Source organism: Microchirus variegatus, assembly GCF_963457635.1.
Source record: "Microchirus variegatus genome assembly, chromosome: 10".
Taxonomy (NCBI): Eukaryota; Metazoa; Chordata; class Actinopteri; order Pleuronectiformes; family Soleidae; genus Microchirus; species Microchirus variegatus.
In genome coordinates this window covers 14,239,172-14,261,555 of record NC_139811.1, presented here as the reverse complement: position 1 = coordinate 14,261,555, position 22,384 = coordinate 14,239,172, and the positions used below count along the sequence as shown (strand labels likewise).

Below are 22,384 nucleotides of genomic sequence, written 5' to 3'. Positions count from 1 at the left end.
AAATCTCATTTTCAGTAGTGCATTTTAATGGGATCCTCGCACACACCTCAGCCAGCTAAGTCCCTGGATGCTGCCGCTAAGAGAGGGCGCTGATAAATTCACAGCTCCTGTGAGGTTTTTTTTTTTTTTTTTTTTGTTAAATGTGGCACAGCGAGGGCGAGCCGCGCCGTGGTCTCGTCACGGTTTTTATGCGAGACGAAAATCAGCGTCTTGTCGACCTTTTGTCTTTGTAATGTGCCGTATGCATCACTGTCATTTAAATTCAGGCCCGGACAATGGAAGAGCTGCGAGAGATGGATGAGACGAGGCACTGAAATAGGAATCAAAGTCATTCTCTGCTGCAGATGATGGAAGAGGTCACGGCATACAGGCCCCAGAGGGAAAAAGAGTTAGACGTATGTGTGACATGAAGACATGATGGAAAATTAGTTAATATGAAGGGGAATTAGTCCCGTATAATGATGCGCTTACAGTTATTGCAGGTATTTGGACTCACATTCCATTATTTATCATTTGCAATTTGCAAAAATATATGAACATTTTCTCCTCACAAATTCATATCCTGTATCATAATTTCCCATTTGGGAATTGGACACTCTCACATTGATCCCAGTCCCCTTTTTCCTCCCTGTTTGTCTCCTGTTTATTGCTGATAGCCATCAGGGTGACCTGAGTAGACACGAGGGACTGTTTAATTACATAGTCTTTCTCCACGTGTCCATCAATAATATGACTGATGCAATCATTCATGTGGCTACTTTAATCAATAGCCTCAAAAGAGCTGCAGCCGAACTCTGGGTCGCGTGTGACTGAGGCTGTAACATCGACTTTTATTGCACCGTACTCTACTACTCTACTACTCTACATTTTACTATCTGGAGTTGACCTGTCGTTTACGAGCAGTCTGTTTGGTCAAATGAGGTGATTTGCAATCATTTAAAAACCTTGGAAACACTGTGTTAGTAAAATAACCAGAGAATACTTTAATTAAATGAACTTTTGCACCACAGGACTAACACCAGAATAAATAAATAAATAAATAAACATGTCAAGTTCAAATCTTAGGAATAATATAACCTGCAGTACAGTCTATTGTGCAATGGCTGCTGGGGCAAAGTTGTTTTATACTGCTTTTTTTTTTTTAAACTGTTTTACATCCGTGTACCATCGACCTTTGTCCAAAGGAGAGAGGCTTGAACTCACAATGTAGAGGCTGCAAGTCAACTTTTTTCTTTTTTTAAGTGATTTATTTCATTTTTATTTTATTAACTAGCATTCATTGATCAATACTGAAGCTACTTTTTCGTTGTCTCACCTCCAAAACTCTTTTATCACCAAGAAAAAATAAATAAAATAAAAAGCCTGTTCATCCACAACACTGGTAACAAGTCTGGCAAACACTCTTCTGTTTGTCAAACTTCTAAAGACAAACTAGGTTTTGACTTTTTTAATTCACCCATTTAATGTTTTTTATTGTTTTATTACTACTAGTATTCGTCTTATTGTACATATATACCTTTGTCAGTTGCAATTGTTGTTTTATTTAGTTGTTATTTATGTTTGTTTGGCCTATACAGGATACTATACTTTTGGTTTTGGTTTTTAAATGTGCTATAGAAATGAATTTACTTTTACTTTTACTTACTCTTAGGACATTGATCTATACAATCATTTTAAAAAACATTGTATCACTTCCAAAATGAACAGTATTTTATTATATCATAAGATTTTTGAACTTTTTGGTGTTCCAAAGTATTGCATGTTATAACAAGAATGAATCAACTATTCAGTCATTCAATTACATTTATGTTTTCTATATCTTTTCATAATGATTTACAGTACTTACAAAAAAAAAAAAAGGTTTATCCTTAATATGGTTTGGACTATTTTGAACAGTGAGCTGCAAAAGTGCTTTGCAGGTGGTGACTCTGACTGAGAAAAGAGATCATGAATGTTGGTAACATAACTACAATACTACTATTTATGATTTTAATAATAACTCTCTGCTCTAACTGTCTTGAATATAGTAATCCTCTGCTTATCTGACACTCACCACTCAGCCAGTTTCGTTTTTTCTCAAATATCCTGCACAGAAATGTTTCAGGTTCCTACAGCTGTTTTGCATGTGTTTCCTTTTCCGCTTTTAAATTCAGCAGAATTTGTTCCTCTCTTGTCAGAAAAAGGACCCGCAACCTGATAACGAGGGCTTCTGTTTTCTTAAAACTGTGAAGCAGTCATGATTTTCCTTGTCAGAGGCCATTGTCTCATTCTTATGAATGTGGTGCTAATTGACCTGGTTCCTTTCTTCCCCATCACACATGCACTCACAGCACTGGAGGCCCTGCATGCTCAGGGGCTTATTTGCATAGCCTGCATCACTGAGTCCGTTTATGTGAAAAGTCTGTCAGACTAAGACAATAATTCTGCTTTCTTAATGTCATGTAAAGACACAGACAAAGAAGTCCAATTAAAATTGAGCTAGTCTTAGTCGGACTAACATAACTGGATAATGCATAGTCTGATTACTCCTGCATGTATGAACCTCAGCACGATACATCTCATCGTCCACTGTTTGTTTTTCTGCAGTGTTTTTTTGCCTCATAGTCAGACTATGGCCTTAGCTCGATTAAACTTCTGTGTCTCTGTAGCTTCAACCATCAAACGTTGTGCACAAACAGTGCGGTGTCATTTTGCGTAAGGTCTGGGTGAAACCTATTGCGTTCCACAGAGAGTCGCTTTTCACTTCCACTAGAGATGAAACAAATACTCGATTAATCAATTATTAATCTATTACTAAATGAATCGTCAACCATTTTGATAACCGGTTTTTCCACTCTTAAAACTAGATTTCTGATTGTTTTAGCTTCTTAAATGTGATTATTTTCTAATTTCTTTGCTCCATGTAACAGAGAAATCGTTAAAAATTAATTTTTGGTTTGTGGACAAACAAGACATTCGAGAACATCATCATTTCCAGGTTTGGCAAACACTGATCGACATTTTTCAGCATTTGCTGACATTTTATGGACCAAACGATTACTTGATTAATTGTGAAAATAATCGACGGATTAATAGATTATAAAAATAGCTGTTAGTTGCAGCTCTAGGTTCCACTCATACTTAAACTTCGGAGTACCACCTCAAGCAAGTTTTTGTTTTCTCTTTTGACCAAAACTAAATCTACATCACATGGACCATCTGTGTTCATGCAGACACTGAAACTATGACCTAGCCTTAAATGGGCTTTTGTTGACCAAATGGTTGATGGCTGAGTTCCATTTAGTTTGTGTATTGCTGGTTCACTGTCACACTGACCTGACTTATGTGAGCAGAACAGAGCCGCCGTCCTTTCACTGTGCACAGTTTGTCGCTGCCACATAAAACGAGAAGCTTGTCTCTCAAACGCGATGCATTGTTTTTTAATTCAACCTCTCTTTTCGTCCGTCTGACGTTCAGGCTCGTGCTGTGTGCTTAAGACTTTGAAGGCGATGCCGCGCAGAGAAACAAAAAAAAAAGACTAACCCTGTGCATGTGCCGTTATATGTGGTAAGTCAGATTCAGTGGGAAGATTGAAGATGAAGTGTGAGTGTGAGCACAAGCTCAGAGGTGTTAGATTGATATTACACGTGTGTGCGTGCGTGCGTGTGTGTGTGCGTGCGTGCGTGCGTGCTCGTGTGTGCGTGCGTGCTTGTGTGTGTGCACTTGTTTTTGTTACCTCTCTATGACCTTTTCTGGCATCAACACTGACCTTGTTAGGAATCCTCATGGAAACCATGGGATACCTGGTGCTAGTGAGGCAGAACCTCTTAGTTTAGGGCTAAGATTTGAATTTTGGTTATGGTTAAGGTTAGGCGATTACACTTTATTTAAACTGTGTCAATGCAGTGTCCTTAGAACCTTGGAAGAATAGCTGCACAAACCTGTATGTGTGTGTGTGTGATTCTGAAATAGGATCTCATCTCTTCTATAATTCACTTTTAGCTGCATCACTAGCACCGTGTGTGTGTATGAATTCAACACTACTTCACACACAGAGAGAGAGAGAGAGAGAGAGCATCCAGTACCGGTGTGATGCTTTTGCAAAGGTGTGAAGCACATCTTCAGATCAGTGGTGTAGTGCAGTGGCACAATGTTCACGTCTATCAAAGGCACCAAACCTCTTTGTTAATGTGTGTGTGTATATGTGTCGTTGTGTATATGGAAGGAATGTATTATCACATCATCGTATCGTAGGACAAAGGTTTATTTGCAGCTCGTTGTTCTTTTGATTTCAGTCACACTCTGTGTCTCTGATTCATAAAAACAACAATGAGAGGTACATCAGATCTGGTGTGATTGTATTCACGCCGAGGAAACGGGATCACACTGACGGCTTGTTAGTCATCGTGCATAAACACAAAAAGAGGCTTTTTTTAAAAAGAGTCCCAGCCTCAACCCAAGGAGTTTGGCGAGAGCCTCGCCCTCACAAGAGCTCTCCATTTTGGTACACAAGGAAGACAACCTTCCCTTTGTCAGCGCGGGAGCGTGGGTGAAGACGAACAGTCACGAACTGTTACTTCAATTGTCACCATATCTGGATGTGAAGTGTCACTCTGTCGTTTCCCACCCACAGCCTCCGTATCCTTTCATATCAAAGGCCATTGGCTGCAGCAGCGGTGGCAGGAATGATTAGGCAGGATTCACTACCCTACCCTCCATCACTCTCTCTCTCCCTCCCTCCTCCAGCAAAGCCAGGTTTGCTGCATGTCAGAGTGTGATGGTGAGTCACTGAGGGACTGCCAGTCGTGTCAGAGATGAAAAACGACAGAGGAGACAGTGACAGACAGGAGTGTAAAGTGTAAACAAAGAGGACCTCCAGGTCTGTGTATTTGAATTTGCTGAAGATTCATTTTCCTTGATTCCTCTTCTTCTCGTCCTCTCATTCCCCCCCCCGTGCATAAAAACATTCCTCACTGTAACCATCCCTGTCTTCTGTGCCCAGTAGGAAACAGCTGTCCAGTCTATAAGTCATGATAACAACCATCTTCCTCCTTTCCCTCCACACGACCCTCCCACTCTCTCTCTCTCTCTCTCTCTCTCTCTCTCTCTCTCTCTCTCTCTCTCTCACACACACACACACAGAGTGATATGAAAAACCACCTCCTTTGCTCAGAGCATGATGTCAGACGTCTGCAGGCTGACACTTCTTGCCATGGGAAAAACACACACTTAAATGCACATCAGTGAGTGTGTGCACACTCACCGCAGGGACCTCGCAGGCACACCAGCACACGCTCATCCACATGCGCTCTGCATATGTGAAGGAAAGCAGACAAAAAAAGAAATCGTTCACATCTGTAATTGAACTCCACACATACACCAAAAAGCCCATTAAGAGGAAGGGGAAGAAAAAAAAACACATTTTTAAATAATGCAGAGGGTTTATGGCTTGATTATGGATTTCATTCTGCCCCACAAATGGCAAGAATGATTAAACATTTATTTTGTAATGCAGTTTTTTTTTAAATCCATCTCTCTGTTTTTGCCAAGACTCCAGTTCAATTCAGCCTCCCATCCTTTAGGCCCGCTCTATGAAATGCCCACTATCCCCGTTTGGCCTGCGGTATTGATTTGCCATTATGTTGTATGGGGGAGAAAATCTATGGCTCTCCCTTTAAATAACCATCACATGAAGACAAGAGAGATATATCACGGAGAAACCATATCGGATTGAAGCACATGGGACGCCCGGCGTGAGCAAGGCAATCTTCTCCGTGCCTCTTGCGTCTGACAAAGACGAAGCTGGTGAATTATCTTAAGCTTTGCTGAATCAGGCTTTTCCAAAGACTCTGATCTTTGGCTATTGTTGTGAGGAAGTCCTCTTCACACAGAGTCTCCTTTAATAAACCTGCATATATTCATATCACCACCCACTGAGCAGAGTTCTGGACATTTGAACTGGAAGGTGAAAATTCTGCCTTGAAAGTTCATTCTTCAACTTTTTTTCCCCTTTTGATCATGTAAGAGTGAAACTTCATATATTTAATATACAGTCGGCTACTGGATTTCAGAGACTGTCGTAACATGTAGTTAAGAGCCGCTGCACTCCATAAATGAAAGGAATAGCCTTTTCACATCTGTCGCAAACCAGAACATCCACATTTCCATCTGTATGAGTTAATGAAGAGATCTTATCCTAATGGGATTTCAGTGTGCGGGTTCGTCTGCAGGGTGCATTTCTTGTTGCGTATACAGAAATGCATTTTCAACTCCCTGCTAAATCCGATATAATGCTCGAGTCTGACTCAGTCAAAAGAGAAGACTGTCTTATGAAATTACTGTTTTCACTGTAATATCCTCTCTTTGTGTTTCGATTCCTCCTCGGGAGCTCAGCAAAGAAAGTCTGTCTATACTAAAAAAAAAAAAAAAAAACAGCTTTGAACTTCAGCCACAAATCCTCAATGTAACTTCTCTACACAATTTGGAATTGCAGGGGTCCAATTTCAGCGTATTCCACCTCTTCCAACACGTATATGACACAGCGTTGTCCGCAGCAATTCATCTCTCCAGTTTGCCTTGTTGTCTTTATGTTTATTTAACCTTGTGTTGCCGTCTGCAAAGGAAATGAAAGCCCCTTGAAATGGGTAAGTCTCCACCTCATTAAATAGTAATGACTAAATAAGCCCCCAAAGCTATTAAAAAAGGGGGCCATAAAAATCATTTAAGTCGTCAAAATTGTCTGCGTGGGTGCGGTTTAGACTGAGTGGAAAACAACACCGAGTAAACAATTCTCTATTGTAATTCAAGTGTTGCTTACTTTTTAGCGACTGTGCCGAAACATATAGATAGATAGATAGATAGATAGATAGATAGATAGATAGATAGATAGATAGATAGATAGATAGATAGATAGATAGATAGATAGATAGATAGATAGATAGATAGATAGACAGACAGATAGACAGATAGATAGATAGATAGATAGATAGATAGATAGATAGATAGATAGATAGATAGATAGATAGATAGATAGATAGCTTTTATGTCAAACTCATGCGCAACAGGCACTTGTTCCCCTGCTCGCTCAGTTGAAACATGTTATTATTGGCTGTATTAGTGATAGGCACAACATCTTACTCACGACAGACACTAACAATGCACTGACATCAGGATGTCACCAACAACAGAGGGCGAACAATACAGGACACGCAGCAGACAAAGGGCTGCCTGTGCTGTTGTGTTCAGGAAGAGGCCTGTTCTGCTCTGATGTGGTGAGCTGCAGTACCTGTCACACACACACACACACACACACACACACACACACACACACACACACACACACACACACACACACACACACACACACACACACACACACACACACACACACACACACACACACACAGTTCCTGTGTTGAGTGTATGATGTCTAGTGCACGTGTTCAAGGCATGGCGATGAGTGACACACACACACACACTCACCCTGCCAGCCCTACTTATGAGTCCTGACAGACTTGCCATATAGGCCATGTGTGTGGGAGAGAGAGGTGATTATACAGTCATGCAGGTCTTCTTGTGCCAAAGTTTTCTATAATGTAGGACATTGTTATGCATATATTATATAGTTTTCTTTTTTTAAATGTGTAGCCCAGGAGTAAATGAAAAAACGACAAAGACAGATAGCGAATGCGAGCAAGAAAACAATAGATAACATTGAGCAGCAAAGTCTTTGTATATATGGTGCGTTCAAACTGCTGTGGATGGCAGTTTCTGGCATTTTTTTTTTTTTTTTTTGCAGCGACATGGGCCGCTTGATTATCTCGCTAAATTTAATACAAATCTCAAATCCCTGTTGTGCTCTTATGCTCAAGTGAAGAAAGCAGCTCGCTTTATCTCCCAGCTCCTCCTCTGAAGCTTCTTCTTCTTCTCGTTGCTCTCCACTCAGCCAATCAAAGCCCAAAGTGTATTATGAAAAAAAAGAGTGAGATGCTGTGGGGTGAACGCCTGCGTGGCGGAATTTCCATATAGATAGACGAGCACATTAAACTTGTCTATCTGTCCACTCCTCTCCTTATTATGTTTTGATAGAGAGATGGCAGCTTCATCTACATCCTCAACTTGCACTCGTCCTCCTCCTCTGTGTGTGTGTGTGTGTGTGTGTTCCATGTTTCTATCTGATCTGGACACTTGATTGTCTCTGAACCACCGTTGACCCCATAAAGAGGAACCTGCACCTGGTTCTCCTGTCACATTTGTGGTGTGGATGTCCTTACAGCTCTATTCCTCCCCCTGTAAATGCTACAGTTGACAATTCCACAGTGGTGAGAAAAAATGGGGGAAAGAAGAAGAGAACGAGGGAGAGAGAGAGAGAGACTGCCTTCCAGGCGTACATGTAAATTAAAATGCAATTAAAAACAGGCAAATAAGCTGTTCCCAGGAGATGAGGAAGGGAGAAGGGAGGGGAGAGGAGAAAAGCGAGGAAAGGGCTCTCAGGATAAGGGCCTGTGTCACTCATCATTAGCATGGCATTAGACTGAAGGGAGCTAAATCTGAACACCGGGTCACAGGCACAGGCTGTGTTTGCTGTAGCAAGGTCTCCACGGTGATCGAAATAACCACGCCATGCCACGAGGAGGGAGCTATTTCTGCCGCGGATAAGAAAAATAAAAAATATATATTTAAAAAAATCAACACAATTATTTCTTTCTGTGGATTATTTTCGGCTATTGTTCTCTGAAGCGTCGCCATTGTGCAAGCCTCACTCTTGTGATGTCCTGTACAAAGCTGTGGAGTATCTATCATTGATGGCAGTGGATGAATAATTCCAAAATGGAGGAGCGCTCTGTGCTGTTAGAACTCAGACATCCACGGTGTCCACCCCCCAACACACACGCTGTGCTGCTGCGGCTCAATACAGTATTGACAAGCGGTGGAAATGCGGCCGCAGATTCTGCCAGAATTCCACTGCACTACCTCCTCCTCCTCCTCCTCCTCCTCCTCCTCCTTCTTCCAGCCTTGGCCTTCACCCTTGTACCACCCCTTTAGAAGCCTGCTCTCCTTCTTCCTCCTACTCTTCCCAATCCGTCTCTCTCAGCTCCCCCATCCACCCCACCTCCTGTTCAGGCTCCTGGGTAAGGTGGGGGGTGGTCAATGTGGGGAGCGTATGGTGGCGGTGAACCCCACACGACGGCAACCTTGCAGGCAGTGAGGAGCAGAGGAGGGTGGAGGGTGGAGGGTGGAGGGTGGGGGGGGTGGACACAGAGCTGAGCATCTCCTCTCTGTAGACCTGTCGTCTTAGAGCAACAATAGCCATGACAATGACACTGGAGGAGGAATTTCCACTGCCCCAACACACACAACACAAACACACACACATGCGGCTCACACCTCCTCTTCATAGTGCATTAAAATCCGCTGCATCAAGATGAATGGGCCCTTAATAGCTTTCATTTGTTACAATTATCATAATTAAACATATGTCAGGGACAGACAAAGCAAAAGGGAGATTTCTGTGTTAACACCTGATGATGAAGAGGAAGAAGAAGATTGGGGCCCATGCTTCCGACAGCTCAAATATAGCCTCGCGTATATAGCAGTCATAGAGCATATTTACAGTCGCTAATTAAAGATCTCCTTGTTCTGTTTTCTGTGATGTTTCACAGCACCAGCGTGGACCTTGAGCCTTTCTTGCCATGTTTCATCTGCGTGTCCTTGCTACATCAGCCTTGTTTGATAGTGGAGCTTAATGACCGCCCGCTGAGCACTGCCAGAATGGCTGTAGGGCCCTCTTAACATTTTTGCAACACTCCCCTCATCTCCTCCTCTCCAGCCTGCCCTTGCATTCTGCCCCTTAAACCAATCAGCTCTTTTCTTCCTCGTTACTGTGGAGGAATGAATCGGGCTGCTTGGCAAAGGCCTTTTACTCCTCTCTCTGTCTCCTTCTTTTTTTTTTTGTCCCTCTTGTCCTCCCTCATTGCACCACACCTTATTCTTTCCCTCGCCCTCTGCATCAATCACACATTCCCAGCAATGTGCCCCCCCCCCCCCCACACACACACACACACACCACCTCCACCACAACAACCTCCCTTTCCTCTCCATTCCCTCAGTTGGCACTCCTGGCACTGTGGGTGGTAGGTGCCAAGGAAAGGAGGCCTCCTGGCTCTCTCACACCCCCCCCCCCTCCCATCCAGCCTCCATTTTGTGGATTGCTCCTTGAGCGAGCCAGTGTGCACAGGCAGAAAGAGAGAACGAGAGAGGAAATAAATTGGTGTTGCAATGGAAACAGTCACACGGCTGAGTTCAGTGCGCTTCCTGCAGAGATCATGACTTCACCTGACCCCGGCACACATTTACACCCACATAAATATACACCAGTGACATTCTTACACTCGCTCACAATCATCCGCTTTCAACTGTTTGACTGCAGCGTTCTCTGTAAATAAAAAATAAATAAAAAAAGCACGTACAAAAGCCTTCACCTCACAGAAAGGACACAAATTGTTTTTGCTTCAAAAACATATTTTCTTTCTCAATTTTTTTTTTGCAGCCCTGACACAAACAAGAACATTACCCTGTTGGAATAAAATTACGCCATAGGTTGTTTGAGAAAAGTCCCTTTCAAACAAGAGATAAAGCTGACCCTGAGTTTATCCCCATGTTTTTGATAACAACTGGTTTGACCTTGGCAGCCACAGCAAGGACAAAATACGCTGGGTTTCTGCAAAAAAAGGGGGAGAAAGCTCACTTTGTTTCCCAGAATGTTGGCTTAGTTTTAACAGCTTTATTCACATATATTCTAACGTTTAAGACTTTAAAGACTGAGACAATAATGACTAATATTTGTTAACCAAATTATCCACTAATTGTGAATCTCTTAAACACTGACACACGTGATCTTCCGTGCGCTTTAAATTCAGATTATTTTAACTGTCGGTGATCGTACCTCTCAGATTGCATACAGAAGTGAACACGTGCACGTGGACGAGTGCGCGCACACACACGCAGCTTCTTATGAAAAACAACTCACAGGAGAGACGAAATTAAAGTGAAATGAGTGGTTTGTTAATTCCTCAGATTCATCCATGAGCAATCTGACTTCACAGGAACTCGTCTTCCTGCTGCGCGCGGGTGACGCTGTTATACGCTGAACATTACAGTCTTATGTGGTTGAAGACCCTTTGAGCTGAAAGCACTAATTTGGGGGTATAATCTCATCGACTACTGTATATGCGCAGGTTGTTTTATTACATGTGATCAGACGTTGCACAAGCCGACACGCTGACTCAGAGGGATTTTCTAAATGATTATCCCCTGTCCTGACGCAGACACCTTTGCGTTCGTTCCTCCTCCACCCATCACAACCAGAAACATAAAATGAATCATAATTTGTATTTTGGGTACCTGTGCGTAAACAAAGCTGAAACACTGCAGCTCAGAAATGCTCTGCATGCGCTGCTGTTCCGCCCTGCGTGCGTGCGTGCGTGCGTGCGAGCGCGTGCTTAATGTGCACTTCACTTCTTCCAAAATCGTGTCAAAGGCATATATGATGTTTGAGGAAACGACAGAATGTTGGTGTCACTTCATCAAAAGCTCGCTTGTTTGTCACAAACTTAAATTCTCTCTCTCTCACACTCTCTCTCTCCCTCTCTCTCTCCTTTCATGCTGTTGCTAGGGAAGCAGGGCGTATGCGCTCCCTGGCCGCGGCTGAAGGGCACAGGAAAAAACAGGAATCGTGCGAAAATGCGACGCTTTAATCGAGCACGTTCGGACCCCACGCACGCTCGACCCCCTCCCGCGCCCATTTCACGACCCACACTCGAGAATTAATGAGCGCAAAATGCTATATTTCGGCTCTTTCTGTCCATTACCTTATATGGCAGGGCAGGGATATATCGTGCCTGTGTTTAATAGGCTGGCCGCTGCCGCTCTGCTTGGAGGCTTCATTTTAACCCTTGCGTTGCTGAATTATTTTTGGAGCAAGAGAAGCGTCGGTTATTGCACCCATTTTAACTCTTTTTGCGACACGTTGCAGCGCGTGTTGTCGTTTTGGTGGCAATCGAGTGTGCAAATTGCGCACAGAAAGTGGCCATTTACGCGTGTTTTTTTCTCCCCTGTTTCTAATTATGTTGCCATAAATTATGTGACTTAAAGCACGGCTGACATTTACAGCACGGAGGACAAACTCGCTGGTGTCGCGGTTTATGTTGTTGGATTTAAACTGTCATGGTGCAGATATACAGTATCCGTTCTTTTGATACATGTCACAAAAACCGTGGTGATTGGCGGTGTGGAAACAGAGTTAACCATGACAAAGTTGCCACAGGTATGCTGAAGGCTGCACTGCGAAACCTCTGCTGTGTGTCAAATTAATGCCAGTTGAGCCCAAAGGACATGGCACTGGTTTCGACGAGCGCAGAGTGTGTGACCTATATTTGAATGGCGGCACAGATCGAAGTGTGAGCAGCTCAGCCTGTACTCATCTGCAACTGTGCAGCTTTAAGGCGATCGGAAATTCAAATAAAGGGGAACTTGTTTTCCATTCGCGTGTGTCAGCCTCAGTTCAAGTCACAAACACACTGTCACGTTGAAGAAACTCTTCACAGAACTGCTTTGTTTGCATGCGCAAAGGTGAGCGCAGACACAGGTAGTGGGGGGGGGGATCCAGCTTTTTGAAATAAGGGTTTGCTGCATTAAACTGTTGAAAAAAATCTCACATGTCATGCCATTTTTTTTTGTTCTGATTATGTTATAATGAGTTTAATTTCAAACGCATATTTGCACGTGCACGTTCTATATTAGACTGCATTTCAATCTTTGAAATAAAAAAACCCTCCTTTAATGCACAGTTGATAGCACTGGTGGAGGAGGGTGTGTGTGTGTGTGTGTGTGTGTGTGGGGGGGGGGGGGGGTACTGGTACAATCACCACCCTTGTTATCGAACCCAACAAAACAGCTGCATAAGTGGCTTGTCTTCGTATCGCGACTGTAACGCGGTGATTGATTTTAATTTCCAGATATCCCTCCCGCAGTCCAGCACTCACGGGATAAACCCCAACCTCTGTGCAAGGTCTCCACCTCCCCCTCCCCTCCTGACGTCATGCGCCGAGCTGAAGCTATTGCACGAGAAGAGCTGCTCGCAGCCGCAACACTGTGAGTATCTCTGTGCTCGTTGCCAGGACTGTGGAGTGTGCAAAGGAGAGAGAGAGAGAGCGAGAGCGAGAGGAGGAGGAGAGGTGGAGGGAATACAGTTGGATTTTGGATACAACTGGAAAACTACCAAGCGCGCACTGCACACACCGAACGGAAGGCACATCGACGGCGCGTAGCCCACATTTCACCTACTCCCCCGTCCCCGGCCGTCGGATTCCGCCGAGAATGGAGCTCCCTGCTGCCGGAGAGCACGTCTTTGCAGTGGAGGGCATCGAAAAGAAGCGCATCCGTAAGGTAACCGAGAGAGAGAGAGACTCTCACACACACACACACACACAGCACGTTTGCAGCGTCGCTGCGGACGTTGAAATGTTGCGTTTTGACGCGATCCTCACCCCCTAAAAAATGTTGTGCTTTCTCCACAATGACAGGGCAAGATAGAATACCTGGTCAAGTGGCGAGGCTGGTCTCCCAAGTAAGTGTCTACGGCTTTTTCTGCAACGTCTCACATCATTTACATACACTGCAACAATATCAAGTGTTTGGTTCAAAAAAAAAAAAAAAAGGAGGCGCAGTTACAAAATGCGCGCGGGTACAGTGTGTGTGTGTGTATGTGTGTGTGTCAGCGCGGTCGGTATGTGTTTCAGTGCATCGGCGGATGCCTTCACTAATTTATGCGAGGGAAGGGGGAGGCACAGCCATGTAATCCCGTTTTAATTATTTCTGCTCTGCCAGCGAATTTACGAGACAGTGGTGCTAAAATGGCCGACTATACGCTGCTGGTGCTGGAGGGCCGTTTGGAGACACTTTTTGTTTTTAGGGGCTTTTATTTCTTGCGGTGCATTCGGATCATGTGCTCATGGTTGATTTGCTGACCAGTAGTTTGTTATTCACGATCCCGCAAATGCAGTTACCTTTGACCTTGAGTCACACATTTCCCAAATTTCCTTTTGAATTATTGGACCTGCTTGTCGTGTCTGTCTGTCTCTGACTGCACAGCAATGAGGGAGATGTGTGTTTATGTGAGTGCGTGAGTCAGTGACAGCTCTCTGACAGTTGTTTACTCTCCTCTGCAGATACAACACATGGGAGCCAGAGGAAAACATCCTTGACCCGCGGCTCCTCGTCGCGTTTCAACACAGGTGAGAGGGATGTGGACTTTGGACGAGGCCGCGCAGCCTCCAGTTCAACCATGACCAAATATGGGCATGGGAGGAAGGGGCGCCACAGTAACTCTGTCACCAATCCCCGCCGCCCCCTTTGCCTATAGGTCTATCTTCTCCATGGGGAGGATGATGGGGATGTGCATGGTGGCGAATCCCTTAATCAGGCTAATGGGACATGCGTCAATACGCAAACATGCAAATGACAGCACGTTGTATAGTAGTTATAATGCCTTTCCTAGAGCAGAAGCAGTCGCCTTGTTTTCAGGAAGTGCACGACAGGCCAACACAAATGGACATGTGGTGTTCTGCGAGTGGATCAAACTACAGTCATTTGTTTGTGATCAAGTCTTTACAGTTGGGTTTCCGAGCAGCCCCTAAGGCCTGAGCAGGACAGGTGCTAATGCAGCAGCTGAGCTGCTTTGACTTGATGTGCAGGACCAGGAGCACAGTGGTTTGTTGTGGGCATTTTTTTGGATGCAGGCCAAGCTAGCTGCAACCTGATGGGGTTTCCGTCATTACCAGAATACGATCTGCAAACAGAACTGGATGCCATGAAACGGCAGCTTTTATAACAGAATATTCCACCTTGGGTATGCAACTGGCAGCCAACTTTCAGTCTGGGTCAACAGTATAGGCTTAATAGAGGCCTCTAAAATGATCCCATATAAATGTCAATCCCAAGGGTTGAGGTGTTAATGAATACAAATGATGCTGTCCTCTCAGCCTCGTGGCATGTGCACAACATCATCTTGTCTGGGTTGTTGGACCCATGAGGCCTGTGTGATATAGTCTCTCTGTAGGCCACCAGGCCTAAAGACATTATGGCTGGGGAAAGGAATTCGCATTTCTGAAAAGGCTAATTGACACGCACTGCTCTCCAGCATTTCCAGTGTACCGCTCTCATATTCCCCTGCAGCCTGCCCGCCTGGCTCAGTGTGTGTGTGTGTGTTTGTCTGGCTATGTGCTGATGGTCATGGAGCGCTGCCTCTGCACTGTGTGTGTGTGTGTGTGTGTGTGGATTCCACTCTGCTCCCAGAGGATGGGGGAGGGGGATCCAACAAGGGAGGCTGTAATAGCCAAATCTTCTGTGAATAGGGGTCACCCCCCGTTTGGACGGCATTTGAAATCGCACACATTATAGCATTAAAAATGTGGACTGTATAATGTGGCAGTTTCCTGGCTGCTCTGACACTTTGAACATCTGCAGCAAAGGCCCAACAATGGGGTTGGGTTTGCTCATGGCCGGGTTTCACCCACCGCTGCTTATTTATGTGCCAATCACGACAAGTCAAGGTTTCTATCAAGGAGCAATATTTCGTAGCGAGCCTTCTACTGCTTAAGGTCAATACAGCTATCATCGTATTGTTTTTTCCTCACTCCTCCCTCATTAGAAAACTGTGATTAGTCTGATATTTATCACTCTACACCTTCAGAGAGTAGGCCTCGTGTTGCACAAGACATGGTGGTGTGTGCATTCTTTCAGCACACGTACAGGCACAGTGTTGTGTTGATTCCATTTCATTCTGTACCTCATGACCCTAATTAGACGGTAAATGTAAGAAGAGGAGGTTCTGCTGCGTAGGAGTGGATGTTTAAAAGACGAGGGGCGATTCTGCCTGCTGTAGCAGTAATTAAATTTCTTCTGGATAATGAGAATATGGAATGGGCCGATTACCATGGAGAGCTATGCAAATAAGGACCATAATGCTTTGCAGCGGGTCACATGTGGGCATTCATTAGTCCTCCGAATCAAAATTCCACTTTTGACCTTGAATAGGTAGAAAAAAAAGAGAAAAGAATGAAATCTCCAAATGTCATGTCGCTTTCTCATGTGTTAATGTAGTAAGGTGCAACACTGTCAAAGGCAAGAAAATGTAATTATCTTTTGTTTCCACAGAGAGAGGCAGGAGCAACTGATGGGATACCGAAAACGGGGGCCAAAACCAAAACATCTTCTGCTCCAGGTAATTATTATCTTCTGCTACGGCTCGGCACCAACATGAGATTGTCTCTGCTTCTGTAGCGTCTCGCTGTTTCAAGACTCGCTGTGAGTTTCAGTCAGTGAGGATCCAAAAACAAGGGGGAGTTTCTGTCAGGTGGTTTCAAGCTGCCATCTTTATAGTTGAGGATATTTATAGATTTCTTTGAGAGAGACGGAGAAAAAGGGCAAAGGGAGGATGGGGTTGTACAGCTGGATCTCTGTGTGCACTAATAATGAACCAGGTTTGTTGCCTGAGGTTACATAAGCATTGGGTGGCTGCACCAGTTTCACCCACATGTTCATTATTTCCTTATGCTAAATAGCTTCATTTGCAAAGGGAGCTTGTTAAGTTTCTTTTGTAGTGAGTCAGTTATCTGAAACATACAATGTGTTCATTCATCCCCCTGTTTATAAATGTTCCTCAGACAAAAATAGATGAGGCTGAAAGTAGCCACTCTATTCGTGCCTTAGACTCTCTTAGCTCAGGCCTTTACAGAACTGTATTCAGAGCCAAATGTGATTATATATTCTGAGACTTGGAGCTGATTACTATGCAGTGTCACTCCTTAAAGAGGCATACCTCTCTGCCAGAGTCACACGTGGCCAGCAATCATGGATAAAGCGTGACATGTCCGGTGGCACTTCTCTGACCTAAGGTTGCAGCCAAAGTGTCTTGAGCGTTCCGCTGCGGTGCCCCCCTGACGGCCCAAGGGGTCAGTCTGTACAGGAGGGGGGGGGGGAGGGGACAAGATGGTGGGGAGGAAAGTCATATGCTGAGTCCTGCTTGGTTGGTTTGCACCACTTTCTGCTTGACTTCATCGTCCTACACGCTCATATATTATCAGAATGTGCCGATTTGAATATTTTGTCTGTAGCACATTCTAGCAGCTGTGAAAAAGCGTCTTCTAAGTAAACGTTCAGCTGTCCACGAGAGAACTACTCTGTCTATATTAGGACGGTTACGTAACGTCTTCTGTTGTGTCTGTGGAAATAATCTGATGCTGATGCACTTGCGGTGTCATCAGGATTACTTGGAAATATGACACATTTATGACTGTTTCAGAATGAGGTTATGAAGTATGAAATGAAAGAAGGCTAATCAAAGGATGTTTGCTCCTAATCACGAAAATCTCAATGTCACAATTAAGGGAAAACTTGGATATGTTCTTATATATATTTCTTTACTTTATAACTCTTTTGAGGGGTTAATTTTTTGGTTTTTACCTTCTTTTAATAACCTCCTTGTAATATATAAGGAAAATTATAATTTAATATGTAATATATCGGAAATTGTCTTGTTTCTGTAACTATTTGTGCTATCTATGGTGCTATCTTGATTAGGAAGAAGAGATCTTGTATCCCAATGGGACTCAATAAAGGATAAATAAAATAAAATAAAATAAAAAACTTAAATTATTGAAGAATTTTGAAAGAAAGGTGAATCTTAAACGTGTCGTGTTTTGTCTCTTCTATAAGGTGCCCTCATTTGCCCGAAGATCCTGTATCCCCGCTGGTTTTGAGGACACGTGTCAGGATGCAGAAGGTGTCTTCAAGTCCGATCCTGTCCCGGTCCAGCGCCCCCAGCCACAGCAGTACCAGCTGAACAGCAAGAAGCACCATCAGTACCAGCCCAGCAGCCAGGAGGTCCCTGCTGACCAGCTAGCCAACGGAAAAAAGAAGTTCATCTACGAGCTAAACAGCAAGAAGCACCACCATTATGAGCCTGACCCAAATATGTATGACACACAGGCCTCGAGGCTCAAAGAGGTGGTCAAAGTTCAAGAGCCGGCCTGTAAACAAGCAAATCCTGGCTGGAACTTACCACTGGCACTGCAGCAGAAATGGGTTCGTGACAAAGACACAGGATGTTTGAGTAAAGTCAAAGAGTTGGCAGTGGAGGTGAGAAAACCGGCTGTCAAAGAGGCTGAGAGCGAATGTGCCCTCAAACCCAACCCGAAAGACGCAACTCTGCCGTGCGCCGTCAGCAGCAAAATGAAGATAATCAAGAACAAAAACAAGAACGGACGCATTGTAATTGTCATGAGTAAATATATGGACAGTAACAAGGTCCATGGAGCGAAAGGTAAACACGGGGAATCGTCAAGCGAAGAGAAACCTCAGAACACCAAACCATCGGAAAACAATCCAGCACACAGAACCAAAATGGTGGAGTATTCGGAGAACGGCATCCCCAAAGAGATCTGTAATGGCAGCTCCCCTCCTGCCGCAGAACATCCGACAAAATGTTCCCCAAAGGACCGACATTTCTCCAAACCTTCACCGAGCACAGCAGAGGAATACAACACGGAGGTGGCTCGAGGTCAGGCTGACCTGCCCGATGATTTACCGCTACAGCTGACGGCAAGCTCACCTCCAATGTCCTGGGCTGTTGACGCCAACATCCTGACACCGACAGCGGTCGACCAGATTAGGATCCCTTCCTTTCCCAGTGACCGCAAGCGAAAGCTCTCGGATCCTGTTGAGGACAGGAGTGTTTCTAAAACGTACCTGGCCTCCAGAAGCTTCAGTGTGCCCAGCACGGCCGTCGCGCCACCTCAGGATACACCAATGGACCTCCACTGTCGCGGCCGACGCCCTGGCACTGCATGCACATACGAGGTTATGGACTCTGGCGGCCAAGAGGAGCCGATGGATCTGAGCTGCCCAAAGACTAAGAGACAGGTGGAGGAGCCAGAAACCCAACCGGAGCTGGCACCAGAGGCAGAGCCTGCCGTCACAGATCCTCCACCTGTGACAGAGGACGCGCCGCAATTCACAGAGAAATCGAAGGAAGCGCCTGTCAAAAAAATCTCTCCATTTATGGGAAATATCATCATCACTGACATCACAACAAACAGTCTCACTGTGACGTTCAAGGAATACGTATCTTTTTAAAAGAAATCTCGGACTCCCCAGGTGCCGTACTGGATGATCCTGTCTATATGTGCATATGTAAACATGTAACATATGTAACATCAGAATTTTGTATATAAGGAAATTTATAATTTATCATTCAAATTCAATATGTTTCTTATGATGTTTTATACCGTTACTCCTCTGTGATGTTGTAGCCAAGAAAGTGCCCTCGAGGATTTGAGTGAATACATTCAAGTGGATGTATTCCACCCAAAAAAAATACAAAAAAAATCTGTTTATTTGTCATATGGAGCTTAATGGGATTCTCTTGCTGTTGTTTCATACTTGTACCAAACTTATAGCCTGAGATGTATGAAGGTTTATATGTATTTTGTATGAATAATATCTTATTTTGGTCCCAATAGAAGGTAGAGAGGAACTTACGACGATCTAAGATCAAACTGAAAGCACTTAATTCTTTCCTTTTTAAAAAAAAAAAAAATGTCAGTGTCATTAATGGAGATTACTCTTAAAGTCTTCTTTCAACATATTTTTTGTACTCCAGACACTTTCATTCAGTCTGACTCGGTATATTTCATCACAAGCTTTGTTTTAAGTGTGATTTCTGATGAAAATAAATAGCCATTACATGGATACAGAGCATAAACAAAGACAAGTGTGGAACGCACTCTGCTATGTCAACAGCCTTTCAGGAATGTCCTTCCCCGTCTTTTCGTTTATCTCGTCTATTTGTCTTGCTGTTGGTATGCAGTAAAGCCATCGGTGCGTCTGCTGTCACAATCAAATTATTACTGTTCTGCACATTTATGGAACAAAGGCTCAATAGCATTAAGAAAATAGCGTCATTTATCAAATTTGTACTTTACCGTTAAAGAAGAGGTATTGATTCTTACCATAACAAGGCTGTGATTTATTACTGTATTGTTGACCTCACATATTGCTGGAGTTAAAATGTCTCCTCCATGTTTTTGGGACCGTCCCGATAATGCACAGATTAACAACGGTCATCTAATTTTTGCTATTGAACCTCATCTTGTGATCTGAAGTATACATACGACTGCTCTATATGTTTAATGAAATGCTACCAGGTTCATGGATTGGAGTATGTTACGCAGGACTAAATGTGAGTTTCAAGGCGGGCTTTTGTATTTTTGTTCCATGCAATTCCAGTGAGTGCAAAGCTGTTTTGTTCATGCTGCTGAAACATCAGACGTCAAAAGCTGTTGGATGTAACCTACATTTATTTTTAGTCTAAATTGCCTTCCATGCACAGCTAATGCAAGACCAGTGAGAATGCTAAAATATTAGAATAATAATTAATGAATTAAAAAAAAGTGAAGAGTGTGTATTTATTGTCATTTCATTTGTCATTCAAGACTATTACAGGATGTTCTCTCCATGTGATTCCATTGAACCGGTTTTTGTTTCTGGCTCAGTTTGGTACTTTTTCTTTTGCCAATTCTCTCTTGCACTTGGTTCACGGTGAAAAAGGATTGTTATAAAGTATGTTTTTACCAGGAGCTGACTGACTTACTGCTTATGCGGCACAGCTTATTTGATGGTATGTTTCACAATAATAATAATAATAAAAAAAAAAAGATTGGATCTCTAGATATAGGTTTGTTTGTTTGCTTTGCTGTGCTGACACTAGGTGGGGCAAACTGGCTGCTTTGTGTGTTGAAATATTGAATTCCTCCTCCTTTTTATAGGCAAACGTTTCATAGTTTTGTTTCTGGCGTTTCAGTCAAAGATTTATGTATCATTGTTCTGCAGTTCCTCTCTGCACACGGAGGGGAAGAATAGAACATTAAGTGCTAGAAACTCAGTTGTGAAGCCACGAATAGGAAAACGGATCATGTTGCATAATCACAAACGCTCCTGCACAAAGGGCCCTCTGTATTGCATAACTGCACTGGCCACTTGTATCATCAAAACTTTATCAAGGCATTGTTTTTCTTCTGCCGGGTCAACTTTGAGAGGGAACGTCAACGCGCTGCATCTCATGTATGTACACATTATGTAAGTGCTGGATTATAAACAGAGGAAAGGCTTTGTGGAGACTTGAGGATTTGACTGTGGGAGCACAACAGAGTAGGGAATGGTGCCAATTATATGACATTTGTGTACAATGCGTCTGCAATATGCTCAGTGGCATTTAGCACAATGAGTTAAGTGCAATAGGAATGTGCGTTCTCTCTCTGCAGGCCTGTGTCACTATGACACTGCAATTCTAACCCACATTATTTCCATACACTATGATTTAAATAGATAAATCCACGGCGTACAGAGCTACACATGCGACGCTGCGCACGCATTTGTGCATGAATTTGCTTATATGAATGAGCTCTAATTACTGACCTTTCCTGACATTGCTAAATCCAGTTAGAGTGTTCCAGCTCTAAAGGGGATCATTAAAGGCCTGGAGCACAAGCTGTGCTCAGAAAACGGAGAGAGAAAATTGTTACGCTGCTGCACAGGAATCTCAGGCCGAGGAAAGATTTACTCTTTTACTGTTGTGAATGACAGAAAGGCCCAGGAATGTGTGTGTGTGTGTGTGTGTGTGTGTGTGTTCAAAGATGCTCATATATAAAGAAAAAAGCAATCGCCAAGAGGAGGGGAAGGGAGGAAATGTGGGGGGAAAGAAGGCAAGAAAGAAAGTGTTGTTTTGTGCCATTAAAGGATCACTGCACTGTTTTAATGTGCACTCTAATTAAATCTTAACAGTCTGAAGCTGCCAGTGATCAATCTTTTCAGAGTCATTTATTTATGCAGAAAGGAGCCTCTGTGTTCTCTGACGTTTAAATCAAAGGAAAAAAGTCATGTTCACGTCTTCAAGGCCGATGGTTTGAAACTCTAGAGCAGGGCTATTCAACTAAAATTTCTGGAGGGCCAGCTTTTTTTCAGAAAGCTTCTCCAGCCAGAGGGCCGGTCAACCCCTGTACTACCGTTTTGTGTTGCATGTGCAGTAAACGGATACAAATAGATGCAAAATGTTCTAAATTAGTTAGCACATCTTTATTGAAATGGCTGCTAGTTCTGTGCAAAAAAAGGTAAGTAACAAAACCACCAACATTCAGGTACAATACAATTTGTGTATAGTGCGAAAAGCTTACAGTTGCAGTACCACCAACAGTCACAATTGGCTCTTACAAAAAAAAAGGTATATATAGAGTTAACAATATAAAGACAAAGTGGCGCAAAGCTAAGTTTTATTGGCTACATTCGTTAT

At 43.5% G+C, this 22,384-nt stretch overlaps 1 protein-coding gene across 1 annotated transcript; it reads left to right on the top strand.

Annotated features, from left to right (window-relative positions):
- The first annotated feature begins 13,293 nt into the window (after nucleotides 1-13,293).
- cbx4 (chromobox homolog 4 (Pc class homolog, Drosophila)) lies at nucleotides 13,294-20,663 on the top strand. Its single transcript, XM_083896799.1, has 5 exons — nucleotides 13,294-13,425; nucleotides 13,563-13,606; nucleotides 14,208-14,273; nucleotides 16,195-16,261; nucleotides 17,755-20,663. The coding sequence occupies exons 1-5, from the start codon at nucleotides 13,357-13,359 to the stop codon at nucleotides 19,171-19,173; spliced, it is 1,665 nt and encodes a 554-aa protein (XP_083752925.1). The 5' UTR covers nucleotides 13,294-13,356; the 3' UTR covers nucleotides 19,174-20,663.
- Nucleotides 20,664-22,384: the final 1,721 nt, after the last annotated feature.

What these genes read in the sequence shown, in the direction of transcription:
- cbx4 (XM_083896799.1), top strand. Translation starts at nt 13,357, where the DNA reads ATGGAGCTCCCTGCTGCCGGAGAGCACGTCTTTGCAGTGGAGGGCATC. An exon ending in TGGCGAGGCTGGTCTCCCAA is followed by an intron (nt 13,607 to 14,207) that starts GTAAGTGTCTAC and finishes TCTCCTCTGCAG; the next exon opens with ATACAACACATGGGAGCCAG. An exon ending in CAAAACATCTTCTGCTCCAG is followed by an intron (nt 16,262 to 17,754) that starts GTAATTATTATC and finishes CTCTTCTATAAG; the next exon opens with GTGCCCTCATTTGCCCGAAG.